The sequence below is a fragment of the Ammospiza nelsoni genome, chromosome 1 (genome assembly GCF_027579445.1).
Source record: "Ammospiza nelsoni isolate bAmmNel1 chromosome 1, bAmmNel1.pri, whole genome shotgun sequence".
Classification (NCBI taxonomy): domain Eukaryota; kingdom Metazoa; phylum Chordata; class Aves; order Passeriformes; family Passerellidae; genus Ammospiza; species Ammospiza nelsoni.
Genome location: NC_080633.1, coordinates 134,026,630 through 134,053,589, shown reverse-complemented (window position 1 = coordinate 134,053,589; position 26,960 = coordinate 134,026,630). Strand labels below are relative to the sequence as shown.

General features: G+C 38.8%; 1 protein-coding gene across 3 annotated transcripts in view; it reads right to left on the bottom strand.

Moving 5' to 3' along the window:
• The window catches only part of RUNX1T1 (RUNX1 partner transcriptional co-repressor 1), a 115,169-nt gene that overhangs the window by 44,762 nt on the left and 43,447 nt on the right, over positions 1-26,960 (bottom strand). For all 3 annotated transcript variants that reach the window (XM_059485682.1, XM_059485691.1, XM_059485701.1), the window contains 3 exons: positions 6,835-6,972; positions 2,823-3,064; positions 1,135-1,224 (listed from right to left, as the gene is read on the bottom strand). In XM_059485682.1, the coding sequence (XP_059341665.1) occupies positions 1,135-1,224; positions 2,823-3,064; positions 6,835-6,972 (470 nt within the window). The remainder of the gene's footprint in view (positions 1-1,134; positions 1,225-2,822; positions 3,065-6,834; positions 6,973-26,960) is intronic.

Here is a 26,960-nt window from a genome sequence, read left to right as displayed (position 1 = left end):
AACAAGCTCCTGGCACCAAAGTCAATTAATTCTGAAGTGACTTTTAAAAGGAAAACAAACTAGATGCCATGAAAATAAACCAGAATGATTTAAGCAGGAATATCAGAGTTGCTACAACTGCAAGTGGAAGAGCATATTCAATTCCAAAAGGAAAGCATCTGGCAGCATACCAAGGTAACAGCTATGCTATCTGCATAGAACCCATATGACACAGCCAGCCAAGGAGGGGGAAACATGAAAGCAAACCCACTGAGGATACCAGTGCTTCGGGACAACAGAATAGCTAGGAACACTTATACACACAGACTAAATAATGAAAAATGTCCACCCACACGTTGACAATGGAAAAACATATGGGAACAATAAATACCTTATCTCTAGGAAAATTCATCTCCACAGCAAAACCAAAACAGAATACAACATGATCCGAGAAGGCAACAATGACTGCTCACAGATCACAGCAATTCAGAGGACGCAGTTACAGGCAGGTGAGAGGCAGAATAACTTCCTGACTTCAAAGAAGATTTTGCTTTGCTGTTTTCTATTTTGCACATCATGTGTGTATTTTATTAATTAGCTCTTGGATGAGATTTTATCTTTAATTTCTAATAAAAGGTGAACATGCATAAAGCAGCGAACACTATTCTTAAGACACCATGTTTACACTAGTGGCTCAAATCAGAAGAAATGTCTTTTCCTTGGATGGCAGTGTCACAATCTCATGGTGCACTAATGATTAGCAGCACTTTAGAAAGGGGCTGGTAGCTGGAACTCCTGACATCCCCTTACTCTGCATCGTGCAGTTTCCAAAACTCCAATTTGTTACAAGCACAAGATTTTATTATATTTGTAACCAAGTCTCAAGACTTTGTAAAACCTTTTATACCTACAAATGAAAAACATAAAACAAACAACAGGGATTATAGAATTAGGGAACCAACAGTTCCTGTGAGCAGCCAGAAATGATCCTGGACCGTACAATCAGATGCAGTTACATGCACTAAGCTATGGAAAGTAGCCCTTACACGTTATTCATTTCTCTGACTCTCTTAAAAAGAAAAACTGTAACACACATCTGTGACCTAGCAACAAAATGGTTTGAAATACTTTCCAGATCACTGAACTGTGCAATACCTTTAAAAATGGGATGACAAAAGGTCGCAGTGGGAAGTTAGTAGCTTCTTGCAGTTTGGAATGAAATTCTTCAATTGTCAAAGTAGAATTCTGTTGAGAAAAAAAAATTCTGTCTTGGTGACAAAATACTGAAAACACTTAGCAAGAGAAACAGTAACTGAAGAACCCTGAATTTGCTTAACAACTTGATATTGGTGAGAGAATTAAGAAAAGCATGCTGCATATTAAATTATTACCTTATTAAAATACACAAAGGAAAGCACAAGCATCTCAGACACTCAGCGCCTGTTGCTTAGAGTACAATTTAAGCTCTCAAGTGTAAAGCATGCAAAGGTTTTTACATTTCAAACATCAGTTAAAGCTCTTTTTATAACATATTTTTATTTCATATTTTTCTACTGTTTGCTTTTTTAAAGAGGACTGTTTACTACGTTCTAGGCTGTGTAAGAAAGTCTTCACTTTAGAGATGAAGTCATAATCATGAACTCCACAAACTGGCAGGGTTGACCAAAGGAATAGCATATGTGAATTTTCCCAAGGAAAAATCCTAATCTGCTCCTAAGATCTCAAATGAAGTTAGAAATCAACTGTAAATAATAGTGGGAAAGAAGTTTTTATCTGAAAATCAGTGGAATGTGGATGTTCCCAAAGCCACCTTCAGCTTGTTTACTAGTTCCCCCTTCCAAAGAGAACCATGTGACAAGCAAAGCCCCATTAAACATTTTCTTTGAATATGGAAACAAATGGAGAGCAAGAGTTACTAATGTTATACTGCCTACATTAAACTTCCCTTTGACAGAGACCCAAGTGAAGGAGCATTGACTGCTGTCAGGTAGAGGCTTTTGAAGATACAAGCAGATTGTGAAATCACCCCTCAGCCTCTGTGCTAAACAGTGCTGTCAGTCTTTGCTCCAAATGAAATCAATGGCAACTGCAGCTGCTCAGAACAGATGTAAATTAGAGCACCACAATAGCATCTTCCCCAGTACATCCAATTATTGCTGAAGGAAATACATGGGAGACAACAAATGTCTGGCAGAGAGAGGACTTTACTGGGAGTAAAAAGAACCCTGGGCCAGATTTCAGTTTGCATGTAAAAGGGCAGCCCAAGTTGACAGAGCTAGGTAAGAAAGAGCTGAAATTTTCATTAAGCCATAACATCAAATAGAGATAACCTTATCAATAAAGCGACTAAAGTAGCAGCAGTGCCTTTTTGGGTTCATAATTGTTTGGTTCAATGACACCGAGAAAGGGTTTTGCACTGCATAACTGCAGTCCAAACACACTCAGCTCACCCTTTTAACCATTGACATATATGCAGGCCTCTCTCCTTTCCCCACCCAACTAAACTAGGCAAGTCAAACCATATTTTACTACATTACAGGATTCAAGGTATGACTACATTAGGGGTAGAGGATCCAGTAGAGGATGAAAACCCTCTCGCACCATTACACCATAACAATATACTGGCAAAAATAGTCAAGGCTATGCCTAGAAGGGAATAGCTGCCATTTGTGGGAAGCTAGTCAGGCTACTCATGTGAGCTCTGTCAGCAAGAGCTGGAGCTTCACTCTTGCATGGTTGGTATCCCTAAAGCACAGTGAATGCAGTGCATGTGACCCATTCATTTATGAAATAAACACATCGAGCAAGGAAGAGGGAAAAGAACAGAAAAAATACTTGCTTACCACAAGTCCTAGCACAAGGGTACGCACTCTCTCCCCAATCTCTGGTGAAATGTCATTGCCAAACTGCTGTAAGGTTGTAAGAAATCTCTTCAGTTTGCTGAGCTGCCTAGCTCCACAAGCTGGCGGTAACTGCTGGTTAGCCAGAGAAGAGGAAGAGGAAGAGGATGGCCCATTGCTAAAGCCATTAGGAGGAGATGGAGCTCCATTTAACGCTGTTGGTGAATGGCTAGTGCCATTGGTTACTGAAAGAAAAAGAGACGGAGGATAAAATAAAGATTGGGGTTGGGGAAGAGACAGAAAGAAAAAGGAGACAGAGGGGAAAATCCATCAGCTTATGTTTTCTGCACTTGACCTCAGAATTAATTAAGTTGCACAATCAAAGATAATTAGCCTTTAGACAGAGTGACAGTCTGCAGTTTATATCTATTTCCCAGTAGCTGGTGCTGAATGTTGTAAGGACTGGAAATAACAGCAGCAGCCTCTCACACAGCCCCTTTAAAATGCTCGTGGACCTGAAAAGCACCATTTGAATACCAGCCTTTTGTCAGAGGACTTTAAAAAGAGAGAGAGGGAAATGGAAAGAGAAAAAGCATGAGTGCATGTATGATTGAAGACCAAAAAAAAAATTGCTCTTTGGGGTAGAAAAAAATATGCAGACATATTTCATGAAGCCTCAGTTTATCTCTGAATATTTTTACTTGTGTTTTGTACATACAACTGACAGCTGTGTTTATAAAACAGGACTTTCACTTTTAACCTTACACCACCCAATGAGAAGGTTATTTTTTCCAATACAGATTCCCTAGCTGCTAACATATGGAGCACACAAAGTTGTCTGTGCAGGTACAAATGCTGCCAATGCTCTGTATCATGAAGCCTTGCAGCAAGAGCAGCAAGCTAGACTTCAGAAGACTTCTCAGAGATCATGAGCAAATCTCTCTGCTTTCACGTGCCAGCACCTTATCTCTGAAAAGGATAAGAAAGCATTTCCCTCCTGTTGCAAGGTTGCTTTGAGAATAACTATCTACTACTGAAGTACTAAGCATTCAAAATTTATGGCAATGAGATGCATGTAAACATACTCAAGACAACAGAGAGTTTTTGGCAGTGATTTCAGTTTGATTCTTATCCACTCTCTAGAAGAGAGCAGAGAATCAAACTGAGGACATCCTCTTCCACTCAGGTTAGCATGAACAGCAACACTCGAAACACACACCATTGAGGCTGAGTCTGATTTGCTAAAATGACAGCAAACAGCAAGAAAAAAGGCGGCTCCCCTAGAAGTACAAGTGTACCAGTGCACTGGCAGGTGTGGGCATGCAGCATGTGACTGTACCCAGCAGCAGCTGCATTCAATGGGCCACAGCCCTGGAGAAATTTTATGGTTTTTTTGGTTGGTGGTTTTTTTTTTTTTTTTTTTTTTTTTTTTTTTTTTTTTTGGAATCATTCAGAACCCAATCAAAAAAATCAGGAAATCAGGAACTTGTCTACAATCAACAATGCATAGGAGTATCAGTTTAACTTGTTTACTATTTAAAAACACAACCAGGGCAAGCTAGCAACTTCAAATACTTTCAATATTTCTCAATGATCAGCCTCTCTGAAGCCAAACATCCCATTCTCATCTCATTTTCTTCATGGAGTGTCCTTATCTCTAGCCAGCAAGTCCTTTTTTCAGGTTGGACACAAACTACTAGATATAAATCCCTACCTATTACTATATTTAAATCACTGCCACAAACCTTTGAAGGAATTTTTGTTGCCCTAGTCACTGCTTTCCAGGGGAATTACAGAAAACGCTATGTGAATTGTTATCTAGCCTCTGTTTGTGTTTTCTCCTAGTTTTTGATTGCCTATTCTGGCTGCATGGGCTAGTGACAGCAAGGATTGGTAAATGCAGACATAGGAAGAAGCTGGCCTCAGCAAGTTCAGCTCCCTGCGAGGCTACAGGCCACGCTCTGAGTGCTGCACTGGGGTGAGGTATCTGAGTAAACAAATATGCTGTGATTGCAAGGAAATCACATAGCCAGAAGTCATCCTACCAGAAACTCAGAAAATGAGGACTGGGAAGAATAGCAACACGTCCTGCTGATCTACCCTGACACCGCCCAACAACTGTCGCCCATAAAGAGCTCTAGGCAGAGCTCTAGGCAGAGGGTGCTGGGGGTGATCAAGAAAGCAGAGAAGTGTGGAATTCATCACCTAGGATAGATACAGGGAGAAGAGAGGCAGATAAAGATTCCTCCCACAGCAAAAGAAATAATTAAATAGCCCCGTGATTTCAGTGCTTTCCTTATAATATCTGAATTTGCCAACTGGCAAAGTTGTGCATAATTTCTAAAACAAAACCATGTTGCTAAGCCAAAAGAATTTAGCATTTAAAATTTCAAACTACAACACGTCAAGAATTTTTAATCATCTAAACCAAAGAAAACAAAGATATTCTAGACCAGAAAACAAGTCAGATCTTTCTGGCCTACAGGCATTCCCACTGTAGTAATAATAAATGCAACAGACACTGATAAAAGTGTCTGTTTATGGTACAAGCTGGAACAGCTAAGGCCAACCTCCAAAATCTGACAGGGTGAAAAGCAATTAAAATCAGGGTTTTTTAGACCTTTAGTGTTCAAATAAGGAGCCCCAAATCAAGCTGTGGCTCACACACCTTCTGAAGTGCTGAACTCAATCAAATAAATATCCAGAAGCCTTGTGAGGATTAAAGAACATTGTCATATTCATTTTATGATTGTCAAGGATCATCCTGAACTGCTGGCAGGGCATCACATTGGAAAGCTTAAGGTGCAAGAACCTGATCCTGCAAAAACCTAGAAGCAATTTAACTTCAGACTGAAGCAGCTCCAGTGTGAAGCTCCATCCAGGATGATTCAGGTGCTGTAGCTAAGCAAAACAGACAAATTTTTGCAGGATCAGGGTCACTGGGTTAAATGTGAGTTTATGTGAATAGCTGGCACAAACCCTCCTCACTGTTTAAGTTCAATATAAATTGTCAGGACAGGGTTCCCTGGGATAAGTAGTACAAAGGCCTCCAGCTGGCCTTCTGCACAGAGGTGAATTTTAAATAAGGCATTTAACAGAGAGAAAGGGACTAAAACAGACTTAGGCAAGACAAATAGAAGATGCAGCCTTCATTCTGTTTAGGCATATGTATTCTACTGTTCTAAAGATGTTTTATTTAAAACGTGAAATGTAAACACATTCTCATGTTTATACTATTACAAGGCAGCATAAAAGAGACCCAAAAATTTGCAGCTAAATCTTACTATGAGAAATGTGGATCATTTCATGGCTGTGAAAAGAATAGTCCAGACAACGTGCCAGATTCAAATCTCAGTTACACTGATATGAATGCAGCATACATCAAGACTAGTAGAGTTTGTTATATGTTTACATCAATAAGCTGAGACAAAGATGCAGCCTTAAATGATTTAGGGAAGTGGTAACAGACTAGAAACCTCTAGATAAAAATTATGAAAGGACTTTAATTTTGGTTTTATATCAATATTAACTAGACATTATATAGCACTGAAATCAGAATTCTTCACTGAAACATAAGCAGAAGGAAGATTAGTATTTTTTTCATTATGAATTATCTCCACTTTAAAAATAAAGAACAAACAAACTCCCTGTAGTTTCTATACTAAAGGGAATGGGATCATTTAAACAACATAATGGCATGTAAGAGAAGAAGGTTTTCTGTCCTTCTCACAAGAGGGCTAACCTGACCATTAAGTACATGGGAAGTCAGTGCTCACTGTTCTTTGACACTGTGACCAAGTGGTCAATGAAACAATAACACAACTCTGAGCTGAATGTCTTAATACCTTAAAGATGCATTAATCTGCTGTGAACTTTGTTTTGCTCAATTATTTTATACCACTACAATCAAATGTTGCTCCTGCCACTTCATGCACATTTCCCTTCACCTATTTTGGTTTCTGACATACAGAATAGAAATAAGATGGAATAAAAGTAAGAAAATAAGACTAATTACACGTTGTGGGCGTAAATGAACTGGTTCTTGGAGCTCCTTGGGTAGTGGGAGGAGGTGGCATGGTTGGAGGCGTCAGCCTGGATTGTGTCTTCACATCCACAGGTGAGTCTGGCATTGTGGAATGCTTCTCAGTGCGATCTGCAACACACACCACAGGAACACACCGGTTTATTTCCCCGAGCACACCCCCTCTGACAAAAACTTAAAAGCTAATGCAAGAAGTGAGCATTTCAGCATCTGCTGTGAAAGATTACACCTGATTATCTACTCCAGTGTGCTCTTCCCAAATTGTATCATCTAAACCTTACTTAAGGAGGTGCAACACAGATGGTAAGACCTCATTTGTAGCAGTGCTGCATTATCTTTTGTTTTTATTTCTAGCATGTGCAGATGCTACCTCCCAAGCACTCCTAGAGCTGCAACAACGCCACCTCCCTTCAAGGTTCACATGCTAGCCAGGAGGAAAAAACAGATGCAGGAACAGGAAGACAATAAATCCCCCTATGACATCTCTTCCAGAACTAAAGCCTGAAGCTCTTTAATACTGGTGAGATATTGTGTGGAATATTGCCTGAAACAAGGTCTCTTCATGTCTCTTCTATGTATCACCTGCCGCCCTCTTCATTGCTTCTCCTTGTAATCCTATGTTAAACTTATGCTAAATACACACACCCCCTGGATCACCTTACCACAGTGCCCCTGGCTATTCTTATATTCACCAGAAAAATAAACACAACATGCCAAAATGGTACGTCAATCATCTCATATACATACAATTATTTTCAAATAAACATGGAAGTTTGCACCATCACATATTAAGAACAACTTTCAATGCTCAAAACCTGCAAGATAAGCAGGAACATATCTCCCCAAGAAAACAAAACAAACATAAGGCAAAACTAGGAAAAAACTTAACACTTCTCTTGCAACTGAAGATCTAAATATACAACACACATGATGTAAAAGCTACAGAAGTGCACTTTTTCCCAACATCTTTTTGAATGACACTACCTTAAGTTGTTTTTTTAACCATCCAAGCCCATATGTTTCATTTATTAAGAATGGGCAAAACACAGCAAAATTTATCAGCTGAAGGCAAAATTAAGGCTTTCTCACTCCTGCAAGGAGTTTAGAAAACCATCTTGAAAAAAGATGTGTACAGTGATGCTTAGCTTCTAATGGGAATAAGTAAAATTCTTCAGTCCTTTCTTTGGGGAGTTGGGGCTATTTACTTAAACACAGCCCAAGAGAAGTCTTCCTGAGCTCCACAAAACTATTCTGTAAAGCACGTAAGTGTTGCTGCTAATGGACAAGCATGTAAGTCTGTGGTTTTAATTCAAAGCATGTCACATTCTATAAATTCTGTCACTTCACTTTGTGGAACAATTCCTTGTTCTTAGTTCTTACTAACAACATACAAACTTCAATAAAATAATTATATCTGAAATTTGCTCTGAGAGACAATAACAGAAATTCAATGCAATGCACACATTTAACAAAGAACAGGTATGTTTAAAAGAGCCTCAAAACACTTAATTATCAGCAAATTTAAATACGAGAAAGTTGGGGTTTTTTTAAAAAGGAAGGGGGAGGGAAAGGGAAAAAATCAAATCAGCCCCCATACCCCCAAAAATTAACAACACATAACAGATACCAATTCTTCTCTGTCTGAAACTGCAGAAACTGAGGAAGTAAGTAGTAAGTCCCAGAGGTGCAGCATGTCAGGTAGTGTAATTATAAAAGCCACCTTCAGGCTTTGTTGAAATGCCTACAGGCAATGTTTCAGCTCTCAGGGAAAGGGAGTAATTTCATGTAGAATTTAGAGACAAGTTTGGGGAAGATGAGCAGCAAAACACTCCCAAAATAAGATGAGGGGAATAGAGATACAATTTTATAGGATCTGTAGTGTTGATCTAAGGTTAGTAAACCTCAGCTGTGGAGGGAAGAGTAACCACAATGATTACTTTAAATATTAAGATTGTTACACAGGTAAGTGAGGTATGATTTGCAAATCAAGCAACAGTAAATTATGACATGGTGGAAAACAAAAACAGGTTTCTCAACAGATTCTATAAGTATTTCCTTTTCATATCAGTATACTAAAACAGTTAAATCTCTATCTTCAATAAGCCATTAATTTATTATAAAGAACTATGAAAACTCATCTTGAAATGTTAATTGCTTCCTTAATAGCCGAATTCATCTTGCACTCACCTCAACCAACCTCAGCAACAAGGGAATAAATAGCTTTCAGCTCATGTTGCAACAGAGGGAAAGAGGCACAGCAGTGAGCCCAAGCCCTCCTAAATAAAGGCAAATATTTCTCCCATGCCAAGAAAGGAGAGAGAAAGGGAGGCTTGCCAGAGCTGGTGGGGAGATAACAGTGGGAACTGCTGGTCCATCTGGTTTTCATTCTGCTAACACTCACATTGAACTGTTAAGGAAGGCAGTCCAGGTACACAGATTTGAAGCATGTGGGAGCGCAGACACAGGCACAGAGGAGATGGAGGTGGGTGGAAGAAGGAGTGAGAGAAATCGAGCTCCTCTAACAGACTGCTGCTCGCTGCAAGCAGGCACAGCCTGTATCCTCCAATTCAGCTGGTGATAACTGAAGCGATCCTGAGCTGTAACCAACCGCACGGCTCCTGCTCCCTCCCTTCTCTTCTCTGCATTTCGAAGTTCAGGTTTGATCAGAAACGCGCTCAGATTAGAGGGGGGAGACTTTCCCACAAAGCTGGCAATGTTTTGCTACTTAAATTGAACATGGTAGTGAGAAATAGTGTGTTGGTTTTGCCCTCGAATTTCAGGTTGCCATTCTATCATGATCCAAATGGTTTTTACTACCTCCAACAGTTTGCCACCCAGTCTGCAGACTGCTGAACTTAGCCACAGACCCCTGTACTTCTCATCTAAATCTAATAACATTAGGTTTGATTTTCCCAATTACCTTTCTTTGGACCTCTTAGACATAAACACAAACATGCTTTACATATCACTCACCTTTTCGTTACCTCTCTCTCTCCCCCTTGCAAAGCCCTAAACCCTCCTCTCCTACTGTATGTTCACAGCAGGCAGATTTCCCTCTGACTGTACATTCCCTAGCCCTGACTTCTTTAAGGAGATATTAAGGCTCTTTCCAAGCACATCCCAAAACATCTCTTGCCAGAGTACAAGATTTTGTCAGAACAGAGATTCTCCATGGGGGCAGGGAAAAAGGGCTTTTGAAGAAGTACAATGCGAAATACAAAGCATTTCCACATGCTTGGAAGACACCATCACATCACACCACCCAGGAGAACAGCCTTTACAACTCTCTATTCCACCCTCTCTAATAACAAAGCCCCTGTGGGAGCCATTCTGCTCTTGCTGCTACTGTTTTACCTGTTCACAGAGCTCCCTGAATTCTGAGGGACTGATGGGACTGGGAGCACCTGTATACAGCACCCACAGCAGAGAACCTCAGCAGCTCTAAGACAGATCACTCAGGGGATGAAGTGGTGATGGAGAACCACAAATCAGAGCCACCGCTGACAAAAATGTTAACAGTTCTTGTGATCTGATCTTCCTAAAGCTTTCTGGTGTCTGACACTCAGCCTGTAACTCCAGCTTCTACAAATCCTTATTAATTTTTTAATTAATAAAAACAATAAGCCTAACAACCAACACTTTTTGCTGTAATGGTTGACAAATAGCCTGATGATCTGAAAGCTAAAGACATAATGGTATTTAAGGCATATTCACAAGCCAATTTCCTTCAAGACATGATAGTTCATGAGGCTTTTAATGTATGGACATTCTTCATACAAACTCTCAGCGGACATTCTGCTATTCATACGTTCAGAGGTAATGAGGATTTGGTAAGGGAAGAAAGAATCTCTCAAGAGGAGAAACTCTAATTTTAACATATCAAAACCTGCCTGGGTAACATTTCATGTCCACGTACTCCAGTTCTACAATACAGAGGTACATACATTGAATTTTGTCTGAAATTCAGAAGAACTTTCAATATGTCTTAAAATAGCTCAATTTCTTGAATTCAAAAACATGTCTATGTTCTTGAGTCAAACCAGACTCCTCACTTGCAAAGCTAGTTTTGGCTATCTTTTTCTTCATATGGACCTTGACATTTCAAACAATAATCCTGAATTAGGAAGGACACACCAGAAAGTTTCATACAGGCAGCATCCCACAGCATCCCATTTAAAAGCATAGCCTGTATATACAGAGGGAGTAAATTCTTTCAGGTGAAACAATTTCTTCCACTGAATCCCTCTAAACAATGACAGACCTGTGCTCCTTAGCCCAGTTCAGATCAAATGGAACTGAAACCAGAAGTCCTCCAAACTGGAAGGAAAAGAAGACATCTGCAACTCATTCTGTAGTGTTCACTGCAATCAGTTCAGGATGGAGAAAGATGGTGAAATAATGGTCTAGTCCTAATCCATACACACAACCCTCTGGAGCAGCAAGAGACTTAGAATAAATTCAGAAAACATGTTTCAAGTATGCAGAGATCTATTGCATTTGCTTTGGATTATATTTTTATTTAAAAACAAACCCAAGCAAAACATTTTGAAATACACATTCTTGAAACAGCACAGAGTGAAGAACTGTGATTTAACTACAGAAGTATTTTGCTTCATTTAAAATTAAAGAATGTTGTAAAACCAACTTTAAATTATGATATTTCTTCTGTGGATTCTGAACTATACTGTTCTTGCTGTTCATTCAGTTTTTATGGTAGAGGATTTTTTTATCACTATATTTAGTGTTAAGGTGAACACTGATATTTACTGCAAGCACAGTCAGCTTCTGAACCAAACAAGGAAGAGACAAAGCATGCAGGAGCTGGAGCAAAGAGACATGTGCCTGCATTCAAACCGATTTACTTTACTTCCTTTACCCTACAAGATTTAGTCCATTTTTAAAACAAGGCGGTCTTTCATAAATGGCAACATTTCAGCTCACATGGCACACCTCCAAGTCTAACGCATCAAGGAAAGCTGATGTATGGAACAAAATATGGAATATATAAATACTTTACTGATACCATTTCAATAGCCAATTCAATGTCAAGGAGTGGTGTGTTTTCAATTTCCTTTTTTAAATGAAAAAAAATTGTGGTATAATATGCTGTGGCATTTATTTTACTTTTAGTTAGTGCAAACAGTTCCAGATGTACACTCAGGCATGAAAGATTCTTAAAGATGCTTTATATTGATTGTACAGTACTTTCTACTTTGGTGCCAACATTTAAAAAATAAAAATAAAACTTGCTAAATTAAAAGAGTCCATTGTCTTGTTCCCTTCAAACTCACAAAAAGAGCAAGCCCCACATATTACACAAGGGATTGGAACCTGCCTCCACCACCCAAGTTACAGGAATCAGACCTAAATCTGAAAGGTTTAATTCTGATGGTTTCTTAGACACGTTGGACTAATTTTCATTATTTTGAGAGGGGTGGCAGAGAATTTGCAAGCAGGTAACCACGGACTGTGAGTCACAGTGGTGATGAACCTGAAGTCAGACAACCACAAGTCCAACCTAGGAGGACAAATTCCATAGTTCTTCCATCCATAATGCTATCATGTTGCAGCCAGTAAGACCTTCTCCTTCAGATGTGGCCAAGCCACACAGCACCATTAGAAATAGGCAGTGTTTGTGGAATCCCACAACTCCTGAGCCTCAAACCTGCTGCTACACGGAGCAGGACAATATTACAAGGTTGCCTTAGTTGAAAAGAGCTCATTTGAGAATGCATGGTAAAAGCCTGACGTATCTGGTAAATCCTACTTACTGCATACACTGAACCCCTGGGCAAGCCTGCAAGTCATACAATGCAGCCATAAAACATGACATGTGGACAACAGTGCTGCAGAACCTCTCCCTGCCAAGCATGCCTGGGATTTGTTTGAGACTGGTACAGTCTTCATTCCATTCACCTCTTGGCCCTTTTGACTTCTTCTTGATAAATAAATAAGGACCTAAATACAATGGATGTTTTTGTGCTACACAATGATCTCAAACAGGCATAATACAACCATAACTTTCTCTCAGCACCAGATGCAGTCATGTTATTGTCCTAGAAAGGAAACATCACTGGGTTTCCAGTTCCCCAGTAGAGGACTTTTACTTCCAGGTGATTTGCAGGAATGCAGTAGCAGAGATCAGCTCAGACTCTGTCTTTTGTCACAGAACATTACCTCTGCAAGATTTATCCACCAGGAATCAGAATCTATGGGAAGTGACTGATGGATATGAACAGCAAAGTTTTCAGATGACATAACATTTCAATGCTTCTTTAGCATGCTGGGTATGAAGCTCACATATTGAAGATGACCCTTTTGCAAGAGCAATATCACAATTTTGCTGCAGCCTTATCTTCATTCTTCTCTGCTCAGATAGTTGAACAATTCATATCACCAGCTATTCTTCAGAATAAATGAAAGCACATTCAATTTACCCATTTATGCTCATTTAATATGCAATAGCTAGAAGAAATTCTGTATCCTGGGAGTTCACTGAAGTTATCTGAGGCCAAGTTATAAGAGTTTTCTTCAGCTGTGCTAAAATAAGCCTTGAGCATAATACAATCTCCTCTGTCTCCCAAAAGCTGAAAGGGATCTTTGTGCTACTGTCTCCCACTTTTGGTAGAGCTTGTGGATGACATAAAGCAGGTAAATAGCGAAAATGCCTTTTGTCATGTTCTTTGTCCACAATGGTACCTTGACTGGTCCTAACAATGAGGTACAAACGCAAAATCATTCTCTTTGATTTCAGTTCTCTACGGTGAGAGGTTCTGACTGGCAAAAAAACTTGGTCCCACACTCATGGCTTAGCAGCTGAAGGCCAAATAATTACACGTATTATAAAATAAGTAATGCATGAGTTCAATCTCAGAATTAAGACAAAAATGTCACAGCTTGCTTTGCTTGGACATATTATTTTTTCCTGAAAGAAATAAACTTGCCTTACCATATAATTTCCTAAAGAAGGGGTAAAATAGAAAAATAAAATAAACTTTTCCCTCTCACTAAACAATCTGACATGTTTTGACAGTTTCAAAACTATCATAAATTCACTTTTAGTTATTTAATAAAAACTGGCTCATATCAGAATTGCATGTTTTTTTAAAATGCCTCTTTTCTCCTTCACCCTTTCTGGCTTTGCAAATTTTACCATGCATAATTGCTTGGATGCAGGAATGCAGGAAGAAGAATACATTCTAAATCTAGATCTGCTACCACCACAATGGTTTATGGTTTATGGTTTACTCAGCCAGAACAGACAAGCAAAATAAGGGCCCAACTGTGGCAGCTGCCCTGAGTTTCCATAAGCCCCTGGAAAACAAAGTCTACATGTTCCTTTTCATGGATGAATACACAACACTTGGTCTATAATGAAGCTGAAGACAATGTGGATTTCTTCTAAATATTCCACCAAATATCATGAAAATTTCTCAATATATGAACTAATGCAGTTAATAAGCAACAGTCCCATAACCAGTATTGAAATACTATTTTCCCGTTTACATTGTTCTGTAGATCTTTTCTTTTTGTTGACAAACTATCCAACTAAGAACCGTGTGTTTGGGTGGTTCTCTTGTGTTTCACATCATGGGAAGTATTACTGCTATTCCAAACCCAGCTCACTGAACACTGAGGCTCAAGTGAAGTGACAAAGTGGCACTCTGCCTCTGGCTGGAAGAACTGAAGAACAGTCAGAGCAAGCACTGGCCAAACTCACACCCCAGCTCCCTGACAAACTACAGAGGTGACCACCTCTCTACATTAGCAATCAATCCCTTTACTTGTATAGAGGAAATCTTCAGCATGCTTTCAGTACTTTCAGTACTGAAAGTATTTTCAGGAGTACTTTCCCAAAGGCTCCCTGACCACTAACTCATTTCCTCTCTGCATCATCATTCCTTGAAGGCCTACCCTTGTCAGGATTACACACTATTTGACAAACTATAGATGAAGGCAGAATGATATCTAAGAAATACAAATGCCATCAGAATCTAATTGGTATTGTTTGCATGCTCTTATATACTCAACCACACACAGCACAGATCCTTCCCACCAGAAATAATAAGATTTTTCTCTCACAACATTAACTGAAATTTCATAACTTGGTCTCCAGAAGCATATTTATGTTTTTAATCCAAAGTTTGTCCAGTCCCAAATTAACAGTAAATAACAGAATCATGGGAAGACTTGGGTTGGAAAGGGACCTTCAAGATCATCCCCTTCCAGCCCCTCTTCCGTCAACAGGTACACCTTTCACTAAACCAGATTACTCAGAGTCTCATCTAACCTGGCCTTGAACACTTCCAGGGAAAAGGCACCCACAGATTCTCTGGGCAACCTGTTCCAGTGCCTTATAGTAAAGAACCATAGTAAAGTCCTCATAGTAAAGAACTTTTCCCTAACAACCAGTCTAAACATACTCTCAGTTTGAAACCACAGTTTGTTATACAATGCTAGAAGTCTGAATCAAAATAATTATAAACTTCTTTATTTTTTATGCACTTATACAGAGTGTAAACAATAGCTGTACTCATTTTAGAAAAGTCCTAAGAGAATACTGATACCGTATTTCATTAGATTTAGCTGGAACTGAGGTCTCCAATATAGACTACACAAAGTAATCTAAAGCAACTTATTTAAATTCAGGAAAGTATAGGCAATAAACTCCTCTGTCAAAAAGCAAAAGAAGTTACTACAGCTGTATTTGTAACTTGCTTATATTTGTATAACATGCCAGAAGTCCTTTAGGCTCAAAAAGAATCAAATATGTGTGTAGGAGGTGATATTTTCCATGGTTATACATCTGAAAAGATGATACAGGGACTACCAAGAAGGTGAATGGATATACTTTTGGCTTTGTTTGATTTTAAAATGTGGAATTTGTCATGGGCAAGTCAAGATCCTGTAACGTGTAGATGGTGGTGGCCAGCCTGGGACAGGCTACTCCCCACGTTGTGGATCAAGGTCCCAAATCCCTGCTCTACCAGACTGCAGTATTTTATCCACCCAAAAACCCAGGTCCTCCAAGTGATATTTCAAACAGTGAAAAGTCTGTTCCATTAGGCCAGAAGCATAGGTCTGGGGAGCAAGAACACACCCATAATACTGAAAGCCGAGGCAGCCAAGCTCCCTCTCTACCAAGTATCAGAACAGTCTGAGGAAGTCTTCTTATTCCTGCCATCTAACACAGACAGCTAAATTAGCAGACTAAATGTCCCATAAAATCACTAAAGAGTTAGAGTCTCTAATTTTTTTATTTCTGTGGCTGCTAAATCAGGCATAAACATTCCCATATAGATCTAGGTTCTTTCCCTCCTGAGAAACCAGAAGCATTCAGACTGCTCTCACAGTGTGGCTGCTGTACACAGCAATTGGTAGTCCTCAGTGAGCAGGCATAATAACTCCTTGGCTTCCATTCAGCCACTCAAGACAGGTATTAATCCACCAATGAAAATAGATAATGAAGCATATTTCCCCCAGAAACCCTTGCTCAGGTGCTGGCACTGTAAGTTACTTACTGCCACTACCAGCAAGACAGAAGTGGAACTATAGGCTTTCCCCATCTTGGTATTATACACTGACAATCTTCAGTAGTGCAATTTATTATACTCATCAGCACTTCAGCATTTATAGAAATACACACTTTGGAAGACTATCATTTCATATCATCAGATCATGCCATTAAAGATATCGTTCATTTACATGATTCACTGTCTAGAGAGAGTGTGAGAAAATACCCACTATTAGTTATGAGTCAGCTCCTCCTCAGTGCTGCACGTCACACCAAATGTCTTTTATTTGGGCACTGGATTACACCTTAATAAAGCAGTGGAGAGGTGAGAAGGGGGAAAGAGAGCCTCAAAAACTTCACAATAAATGAAGGCTCAAATATCTTCTTAGATGAGACAATACTGCTTATTGATAAATAATCTCCAAAGCAAATACTACCATTAGCAATTCCAAAACTGTGTTTTGAAATCATCTGGCCTAACACCTCACATGTACTCTTAAAAGTGAATGAGAAATAGCATAAGTATATAAAGGAAGAAGGAAAGGAAGGAATTTGTGTATGTCATTTAAGACTAACAAAACCTCTTTCTGAAGCCAGCAAATTCACACAAAATCATATTGGCACAGAAATCTCTAGTGATCTCACCCAGAAAGAGAGATGCTGGGTTAGCCTTCCAGGCAGACTCCAGCTCCAGAAACACTCAGGAATACGTGTTTAACCATAGACACTGAAAACAGCTGTAGGTAAACTAATGAGACCACTCACAGGGTATACAATTACACGCAATGTTTCTAGACCTTAAAGCATCACAGCAGTCTTAGTCTTGCACAATAAAGCTTAAAACTTCCTTCTTTTGAAGCATCTTCCCTATGTTTTGAATTTTAAATAGCAGACCCCAGCTGAAGCCTGAACTGAAAGAAAAATCAGCAATTATTACAGAATCCACAGAAAATATACACAAATTTTTAAAACTATTTTAGGTATCATAGCATTGCCATGATGGATGATGGTTGTACAATACATACTTCATTTAAAGCCCAGCAGATTCGAATTAAATGTTTAGGATTTGGTTTTTGTTTTTATTTTTTCCCTCAACAAATACATTAAAAAAGTTTTTATATTTATAGAACAACATTTTCATCATGCCACCTAAACCTATTACTCTAACACGGCAATATTGATCTGTGTGCATCAGTGCTGCTTCTATGGCTTTCTTCTGTACGTGTAGATATGTGCATGCCCATGCGTGCATGTGCACACACACTTGTGTGTGGGACCGAATTTTACTTGGTTTTGTGTATAAAAATACTTACTGTGATTATTTTTCTTTCTTTATTTCATTTTTTTTAACATTCAAATTTAGAAAACTGTAAGAGGGAAAGAGCCTTCAATTGCACTGAAGGAAGTGTTAAATGGAGGGGAAACTTCAGGGTGAGAAGTCAGACACGAAGGAGAAGCCACTCAATGATACGAATGCAGGCGAAATATTGACAAAGTAAGGAAGTCTGATGCATTTGAACTCTGAATGTTTAATGTGGATGTGCTTAACCCTTTCTGATACGGTTCCATTCTCTTGTATATATAAAAAAAGTCTTATGAAATGTAGCTTTAACTCTCTCTGTGCTACGGAAACACCCTACATTAGGCCTTGGTCCAACTTGTGCATATCCATTTTGTGTTCCTGAGAGGTGGGTTAAGCAGAGGAGAGGCCATTGTTGTGAGAAGAAGCAGACTGTTCCCCAGCAGGACGGACACCCTGCGGCGGGGCAGAGCGGCGGGAGCACCGGGAGGCGCCCGGGCGCGGCCGGGAGCGGGCACGGGCCAGTGCGACCACTAGAGGGAGCCAGCATCGTGCCGCGGCATGGGAAAGGCCCCGCCCGCGCCCGGCGCTCACATAAATGGCGAGCTGCTCAGAAAGCCAAAGGGACGCGCTTCAAGAACAGTTCTTCCCAGTATCTTCAGCCACGTGATGTAAAGGAGTATGTGTTATTCTGTGCCCAAAGAACCAACAGAATATTAAGTCATTGTCCCTAAAGTTCAGGCATATTAATTTCATTCTCAAAAGAGCAACTAGACAGCCCTGGCTACAACAACACCTTTTTCAGTGTCTCCTGTTGTTGCCCCTTGCCCCCAGCTACATCTCCCCTGCCCCCACCTTCCCCTGCTTGGCTGATAGCTTTCTCTGTGAGACATTGCAAAAGTGGAATTACAGAAGCAAGACAATAGGCAGTGTCGTGCCTACAACTCACACTATATCCAGTGATAAAACCTGGATTGTGCACACACAACTACAGCCACGTGATGATGGCATAAACTTGAACATACCCAACAAAATTTAACATCACTCCTCTTTTTGCACCAAAACACAGAGAACCAAACAAAACTTGGTATTTCCCTCACACTTATAATCAGTCAGAGAGACCAAAAGGCAAGCAGGGAAGAAGTAAATGCTCTCACAGTTCTTTATAAACATCCTTTTTGCACCACATATGTGCTAAGAAAGCTAAATCCCAAGGGCAGATACAATTCAAAAGTACAAGAGAGATAGGAACTGCACTGGCATCTCCTGTGAAAACATATTTCTTTATTCTTGGAATATAAGGTGTAAAGCACATCAGTACTTTTCTGGTGAGGTCTAAACTTGGATATGAAGAAATTAAGAACTGCTGAACTGCAACTATCCATGGTAAATTCTAAAATTATGAAAGGAAAATTAAAAAATGGGGAAATAGGTGTACCTGGATGAAATACAAAACAGTTAACAAGAATAACTGTCCCCAAATGAGTTCCTAGCCATTATCTTTTCCATAATTATTGCAAGTAGATTCAGTAACTGTGCATACAAATGACCCATTAGAAACTTAACAGGTCATTTCCAAAGGTGATTATGAGCCCTGACTTACAAAGCTACTTGGGTTTTCACACAATTCTGTTCAGTGCCAACAATCTGCACAAAATTAAGATAAAATGTGTTTCCAAAACACTAAGTGGAAATAAACTTTCAGAAACTAAAAGAAGGTATGAGGTAGCAAACACCAATTAATCAAATGCATCTTCATAAATGAAATCTTAAAAAATTTGCTTTTGTCTGTGCTCTGGTGTCAGGAGAATAGGAGAATGGAAAGGAGGCAGCAATCATATGTTAGAGCCCTTACAATGCCCCATACTACAATAAATAATGCTGAGTGTAACTGTGAAAAGTCTAATGCTAGGCAGGAGAGATAAAAATCATAGTAGGCTATCAGAGTGGACATCTGCTGCAGAACACAGTATGGAGAGCAGAAACGTGTCAGTAGATAAAGATGAACCCAAATGAACTTCTTAAAACAACAACCTCAATGCTCTTCACCTCAATGGTCCTTCTTGGCCCTTTTTCTTAATGGGTAGCTGTGCTACTGCAACAAATGAACAAATAATAGGCCTGGTTTAGAAAATATTAGAAAACTATTCAGAAGCACCATTTAAGGAGAGTAATAAAGAACAGGAGTATAGACATGCAGCTTCCTCAGTTGCTGAGGTTGTTAAAGAAACAGCAGGAGACACAAAAACAGATCCTGGCACTCCCACTGTGAATGGCTTGGGCAGGTTGTAAAGAAATTAACTGAGCAAAACCAGAATAGATTCACTTAAAATGTGCAGGCGAAAAAAGGTAAGAGGAAGCATCCCAAGCTATATTAACCATAAGAAACAAAACACATGATCAGTTTTCATTCATGTCAAATAAATAAGAAAACAAAACTATAAAAAACCATGATCTTCACTGAAACTGAACAAAGATATTGACAACTAACAAATATTGACCTACCTTATGTTTAAATTTGTCTCAACAACAGAGGAAAAAATGGGGAAGGAGTGTACCAAACTTGGACAAAAACCCCTTGATTCTGGAATCATATATGTGATTCTTTTTTTTAAAGGAAGTATTGCAATAGAAAATGGGTCTCTGATACTGCTTGTTCTTCTCTCACTTTCTCTTCTAATGCAAAGAGAGAAGAGGCAAAACAAACACACTGAGATACTGTCACATTGTTCACCCCAGCCTGGGCTCTTGGGAGTCTCTCAATAGACCTTTCCTTTCTTTTCTCCAGAAATCCCAAACCCTTGCAAGAGTGGGTATGAGAAGCTGTATGGCCTCATTGGTTCTGCAGGGAATCGGCAGCCTTTTGTCTATTGCTCCCCTCTAATATTTAAGATAATCTATCTCTGTCTTTTCTTTTTTCTAAATCATCTCAAATGTAGGCTTTAAACACATGCTTTACATCATGTTATGTCATACTGGAACAAACAGCTCCTCGAAAGGCTGAACTTCTATTTGTGATTATTTATCTAAAAGCTGTGTTTTCTTTTAAACTGTATATATTTTGTTGGACTGCATCTACTGACAGCTAAATTCCCAAGCCTTCAACCTGCCATCTCAAAAAAGCAGATTCAAAAGGGTCCAAGTAGAGTTTACTGTCAGTCTGTAACGAGAGTAAAATTATAAATCTCTGTACCAAAAGCCAGCTGCTTCATTCTTAACTCTGATCCCCCCTTTTCTTTTGCATTCTAGCTAGCATACAGCTGCAATAAATGTGGCTCTTCTCACAAGCCATGCAGATGTTAACAGTTCTGTAGGACATCAAGAAACATTTCAAGAATCTTGTAAGTGCTGACTAAACTTGCTTGAATAACCCACACTATCTCCTCCACATTCCCATTCAGTAACATTAGTCTTCCTGAATATATTAAGGAAAAAAAAATAATTTAAGCTAAGGCTTTAATGTCTAGGTCTAAATGCGCTATCAGTAAACAAGGAATGTTCTTAAGCCATCAGACAACAGATATTCAGGTAGTAAAGCAAAGGGAGTCAATTTATTCTTTGCCACAATGAGTAATGCATTTTTTGTTTCTTATCTATGCAAGAGTAGTAAAATTAATGTCTAAAAATATATATTTATAAAAGTCACGGCTGTATCTATTTGAAAGAATGGATCAGTACTAAAGCAAGATCTTTTCTAGTAGTCAAATGGATTAATACTAAATTAGAGTGAAGGAGTTCAAAGTGCTACCTAGTACGTTTTTATTAAAGTTATATTAGCATGACAGTCGTATGCATTAAAGATTAAGCTAAAGCCTCAAACCACAGTCAGCAGCAGCAAGAGTCCAGCTGTGCAGGTAGAGGACTAGATACAAAATGCATTAATTAAGTGGGTTTATACTAGAGATGCTGTTTTAATATTTCTTCTCTCTTCAAGCAGTGTGCTGGGCTAATTTTCTTCTTAGCAGCTAATGTAGGGCTGTGTTTTGGATTTGTGCTGGAAACAGTGCTGGTAACACAGGAATGTTTTATCTTTGGCTGAGTGGGACTTACACCGAGTCAGGGCTTTTCTGCTTCTCACCCCTCCCAGCAGCAAGCAGGCTGGGGGTGCACAAGGAGGGAAGGGGACACAGATGGGACAGCTGACCCCAACTGACCCAAGAGACAGCCCACACCATGTGATGTCATGCTCAGCAATAAAACTGGGACGAAGATTGGCTGCTGCTTGGGGACTGGCTGGGCATCAGCGAGTTGGTGGTGAGCAATTGTATCAGTTGACTTTCTTGGGTTTTTTCTCTTTATTTGCTATTTTACCTTTTATTACATTTATCACTATTATTATCATTACAATTATTATTTCAATTTTATTTCAATTATTAAACTATTCTTATCTCAACCCATGACTATTCTCACTTTTACCCTTTCAATTCTCTTCCCCTTGTCCTGCTGGTGGGGAGTAAGCATCTCTGTGGGACTTGGTCACCAGCTGGGGTTAAACTACGACTAGCAGCAACTTTGGTCTCCTTTTTGGAGTAGGACTTTCAAAACACGTGAAGCAGTTTAGAAGCTCAGTCATCAACAAAGCCAATAAGACTCACACTCATGTATTGCTCCAGACACTTGAAAATCCTACATCAAATACCCTACCCTGTGTGTAAACTTCACACTTTGAAAACCCACTGGAAGGAGGGCTGCAGAGCGATTCACAGCACTGAGCCATAAAGAGATCACAATCTTTGACAAGTTCAGAAACAAAATGTGCAGTCAAGAGTGTCTATGGTGGAGTTTTGAGATTGTCTCCAGTCAAGTGTCAATCTCAGCAGTTTCAAAGAGGACAGGGTAGGGAGAAATAAAACGAACATATCAGTACATTTCCTGCAAGGGATCGATAAAAAGACCTCACTCCTACAAAGGCTTACAAACCTGCTCAACTTCAGATACTTATCTTATTATGTAGCACACTTGAAGTGAAAATCAAGTCTTTGAAGACATGGGGCACAAATAATTTACCATGAAATGTGGAATTCGGGTATTGTTTGTTCTTCGATTTAGTAATACAGAAAATCTGAATATAAAGCAGAATTGCAATGTGCTATTTTCTAAATGCTTCATGACACTGCTTTTAGAGTAATTTCATCAAAATGCCATAAAGACATTTAAGCGTTTTGAAATAGGCAAAAAGACAATAGACTGCAGCCTTAAAAAGAAGTCAATATTAACAGAAGCTCTGTAATTAGCTAGTCCAAAAACCTCAAGCAGTCTTCAGGCTTACCCAAACAAAACAAATTGTAAGGAGAGAGCAGGAAGAACTAAAAAAAAAAAATGAGGAAAATAAAGAAAGAGGAACGAAAAGCCACATGAGCCAGAATCCCTCACTGCTGTTATTTCTCCACAAGCGGAAATGCTCCGTTCAGTCATGGCTTAGGAGGCATAAACATCATTGAAATTCAAAAGCAGCTCTGAGAAAGAGGACGCCTCAATTGGTATGCAAGTGGTGTTTTCTCGCCCTGAATACATTATGAACTTGCAGCATGCTAATATGCCATGCTATCATAAGCACCAGATGGAACAGTAGGCAGTGTATGTCCCATCAAACCTCAGGAAGATGTATTAATGTTCCTGCTCTTTTTTTTCCTTCCCCTCCCCTCCCCCTACTACAACCCCTCAGCTGTGTCCCCAGACTGGCACATTTCGTAGCATCAGTCACCTGCTCCCGAAGCACAGTTCTCCAGGGTTGCCTCATCTTCACCAGGTGGTGCCAAGCATCTTTTCAATCTTTTTTATCGCAGAAGGTAAAGGCCACAAGATGTGTCAGGCTGTGCTTACTGAAGGGTACCAAGTACAAAAGATAACATCATGAGATAAATGATAGATGAGAAAGACTTTGGGTTTAAAGCTAGCACAATAGTTTTAAATTATGTATAAACGGCACAGCACAAATTTTCCCTTCAGTACTATTGGTGAATAAAGAATTGGGGAACAGCAGCAAAGGGAAAGGTTTTCCAAGTAATCAAATAAAATAGAGGAAACGGGATTAAAGATCTTTGAACTGAATTCCTTTTTTCACCACACTGGAAACCTTTGCACAGAAGATGTACACAGTTTAACAGCCATTTATAGGGTAGGAGCAGGCTTTAATTTTAAATCAGGGTAAGAAAATGGCACACAGGCAAATTAGCTTACAGGATTTTGATTTTTATATATATATATAATTCTAATGATATTCCTTGGCTTTTGTGACTAACAAATTGCTTAAAGCTATATGTCTGATTCGAAAGACATGGGAGAATTTTAATACCGCTTCGCATCATTTATTAATTCTGTCTCAAGCAGGTTTTATATTACTAAAGAGAAATGTGATCTAGTATTCTGTATGAAAGTATGTGCATAGGCATACAAAATGAAAGCACATATTTTCTGGTATCACCTGAACTTCTCTTATCTATTCCTAGAAATAAACTTCCTATTGAAATATATGGTTTGCAAGAAAATTATTTTCTTTTTCTTTTCCTGTTACTGTGGTATTCAGAATGCAAAATAAGATCCTCAAGACTAAAAATTAAGAGCCTATGAATTCAAAACACAAGTAAGAAAGACCAGAGATGGCTGAAGAAAAGCAAATCAGCTTTAAGCATTTGAAGTTTGAATGTTCAATTATTTTTAAACAGGTTTGTTTTTCAGAGAGAAATCACATCAGTAAACATTTTGCCATTTTCTGATATTTTAGAAACCACCTGCTGATTTGCAACAGCTCTCACTATACATGTAAATTCATTGTTTTCCTAACAACATTAGCCTTCTCATAAATACAGTCTAATTCTACAAGATGCTGAGTATTCACAACTCATACGACCTTTCTGGGGATTAACATTGCTCAAAATCTTGTAAGACCTACATATAGAAGTTATCTGTTGCATGTATTAGAAGTATTTTTCCAGCTATTAAAGGTCTGGTTGACAGGGACTTCCAACTACATATCCAATCCTAACTAAAACAAAAAAAAAAATTACCTTTTTCATTCAAACAAAGCATGTTATGACTGTTATTCAGAAATAACAGGTATTATTATAGCATCTATTAAGCACAGAAGGGCTTTAATGCAAAGATATCTTAAGGATTGAGTTAGAAATCAGATCAATTTTTTTCTTCTTTCTTTTCCTACTGAATATTGGGGGACTTGTTTTGTTTTTTAATACATAGCCTTTAAGGGTAATTTGCTAAACTATGATTTGCAATGTGCAAATAAGTCTATTTAAGTCCATTATCCTGTGTTATAAAGTAATTTCTGACACCTTAACAGCACTCAATTTAATTACAACACACTGAAACAGTAGAGCTGACTCCCAGAGGAACCAGTTTGGATGAGAAGATGATGATGTATGCTAGCTGCTGATCAGCTTTCAGCATCAGATCTACCATCAGCTGTTTTCAAGAACAATATCAGAACATCTGCATCATCATAGTATTTTGTGTTGAAAAGCCCTCCAAAAGCTAGCAATTGCAGGCAACAATATGCACATACCCACACCTGTAAGGAGACATACTTAAAACCCAGCAGCTTTACTGTAATGACTAAAAGAGACCAAACAAACAAACACAACAAAAAAACCCAACAAAAACAAAACAAACCCACCCCCCACCAAAAAAAAAAAAAAAAAACACAAAAAAAAAAAAAAAAACCCTCAAAACAAATGAAAAAACACAAAGAAACCCTTTTGATTCTGATTCAGTAAGCATCAATTTCTGCACCAGAATCCCCATTGGGTAATTCATCAAGGCATCTATTCTGTATCTAGTATGGCAAGACAGTGAAAACACTTACAGCCTCCAAAAAGAAAAACACTTGTGACAAAGCTATTAAGCATTCCTGGTGATTAAGCAATGGACACTCATTATTTCAAGACTGTCTTGAGCCAATACCCCAGACAAAACCACCCGCTCATATCTGCTTCTGTCAAGGTGAAATCAAGACATGATGATTTTCTGTATTCCTTCACGAAAATGCAAGTTACTCAGCAGCTTCCACAAAGCTCTTCCTGAGGGAATATAGAAGTTAACTAAGGAAAGAGTATATAATTTCTCTTGTGGCTCTACAGAGAGATGCAGGTCGATACCTTAAATTTAGGTAGTATTTTTATCTTTGGAGCTTTTACAGACTCAAAAGCATTTTGAGGCAAAACCTTTAAGGCAGCATAAATGAACGGATTCTGTTTCTGCTGGTATCTGAAGATTAAATACCATTACTTGCCTTGCTCAAAATGAAAGGAATTGGAAATTACTACTCTACCAATTGACATGTCACAGGAAGAAAACTAGCTGCTGAGCTGGCAAGCAACCATGCAAATCAAACCCAAAATGTGGTTCTGTCTATGTAGAGGAGTCTGAAGAGGGCAAAAAAAGGCTGTAGCACTGTCCTTCCAGGCAGAGAACTTGCTATACATGCTCTTAAGACTCTGCTTTCATACCAATCTCTCAATCAAAGTTTCATGCAGATTGATCTCTTGTGCAGCAGACTCACTTAATAAATGCAGAAAATCCAAATACATATTTGCTTTTACAACCAGAGAAAAATGTAAAGGGAGATGCAAGTAAATTAACAAAACATGATAAGCATTCTTCAAAACACTTGAAAAATTTAACATGAGAAACACAGATAGTATTCTCTAAGAAGCCACTATCTCACTTTTCCATTTTCAAGGAGACAACGGAGTGCTCACATTGGCTAATAGAAATTCAGAAAAGAAAGATATACACTCCTTACTGCACAGATCCCCTTTAAAAATTGCAAAGGACTTTGCTTTTATTTCTGAAGATGCAATGCAGTCAATGCTGAGCTCAGTGTAAAATAATCAAATATTGATTTTAATGAAGTAATTTACATTACTTCCAAGAGCTAATATGGATGAGACAGAAGACAGAAGCTCTTTTTCTTTTAGGACCCTAAAGTTAGGAGATCCTACAGTGCCATGGAAGGATGAACTCAAGCAATGTGGACCCCTTGAATTCTAGAAACTTAGTTGTCCTCCTCCCATCAGTGGAAAAATGAAAATTAAAATGCCAATCCCAAGGGGTAGTAAACTGTGTTGCAAACAAGTTTCCAAGAAGAAGAAAACTGATGACTTTCAAAGCTATTAAATGACAGTGCCATATGACCTTGATGGATATCTAATTACACCCATTCTTTTACATAACCACAATTGCTTTAATGAGCATCTTTCCACTTTCTTTACTGTGTTACAAGGTCCCTGTGTTTCACTCGGGATTTCTCTTCCAAAACTGACAGAAATC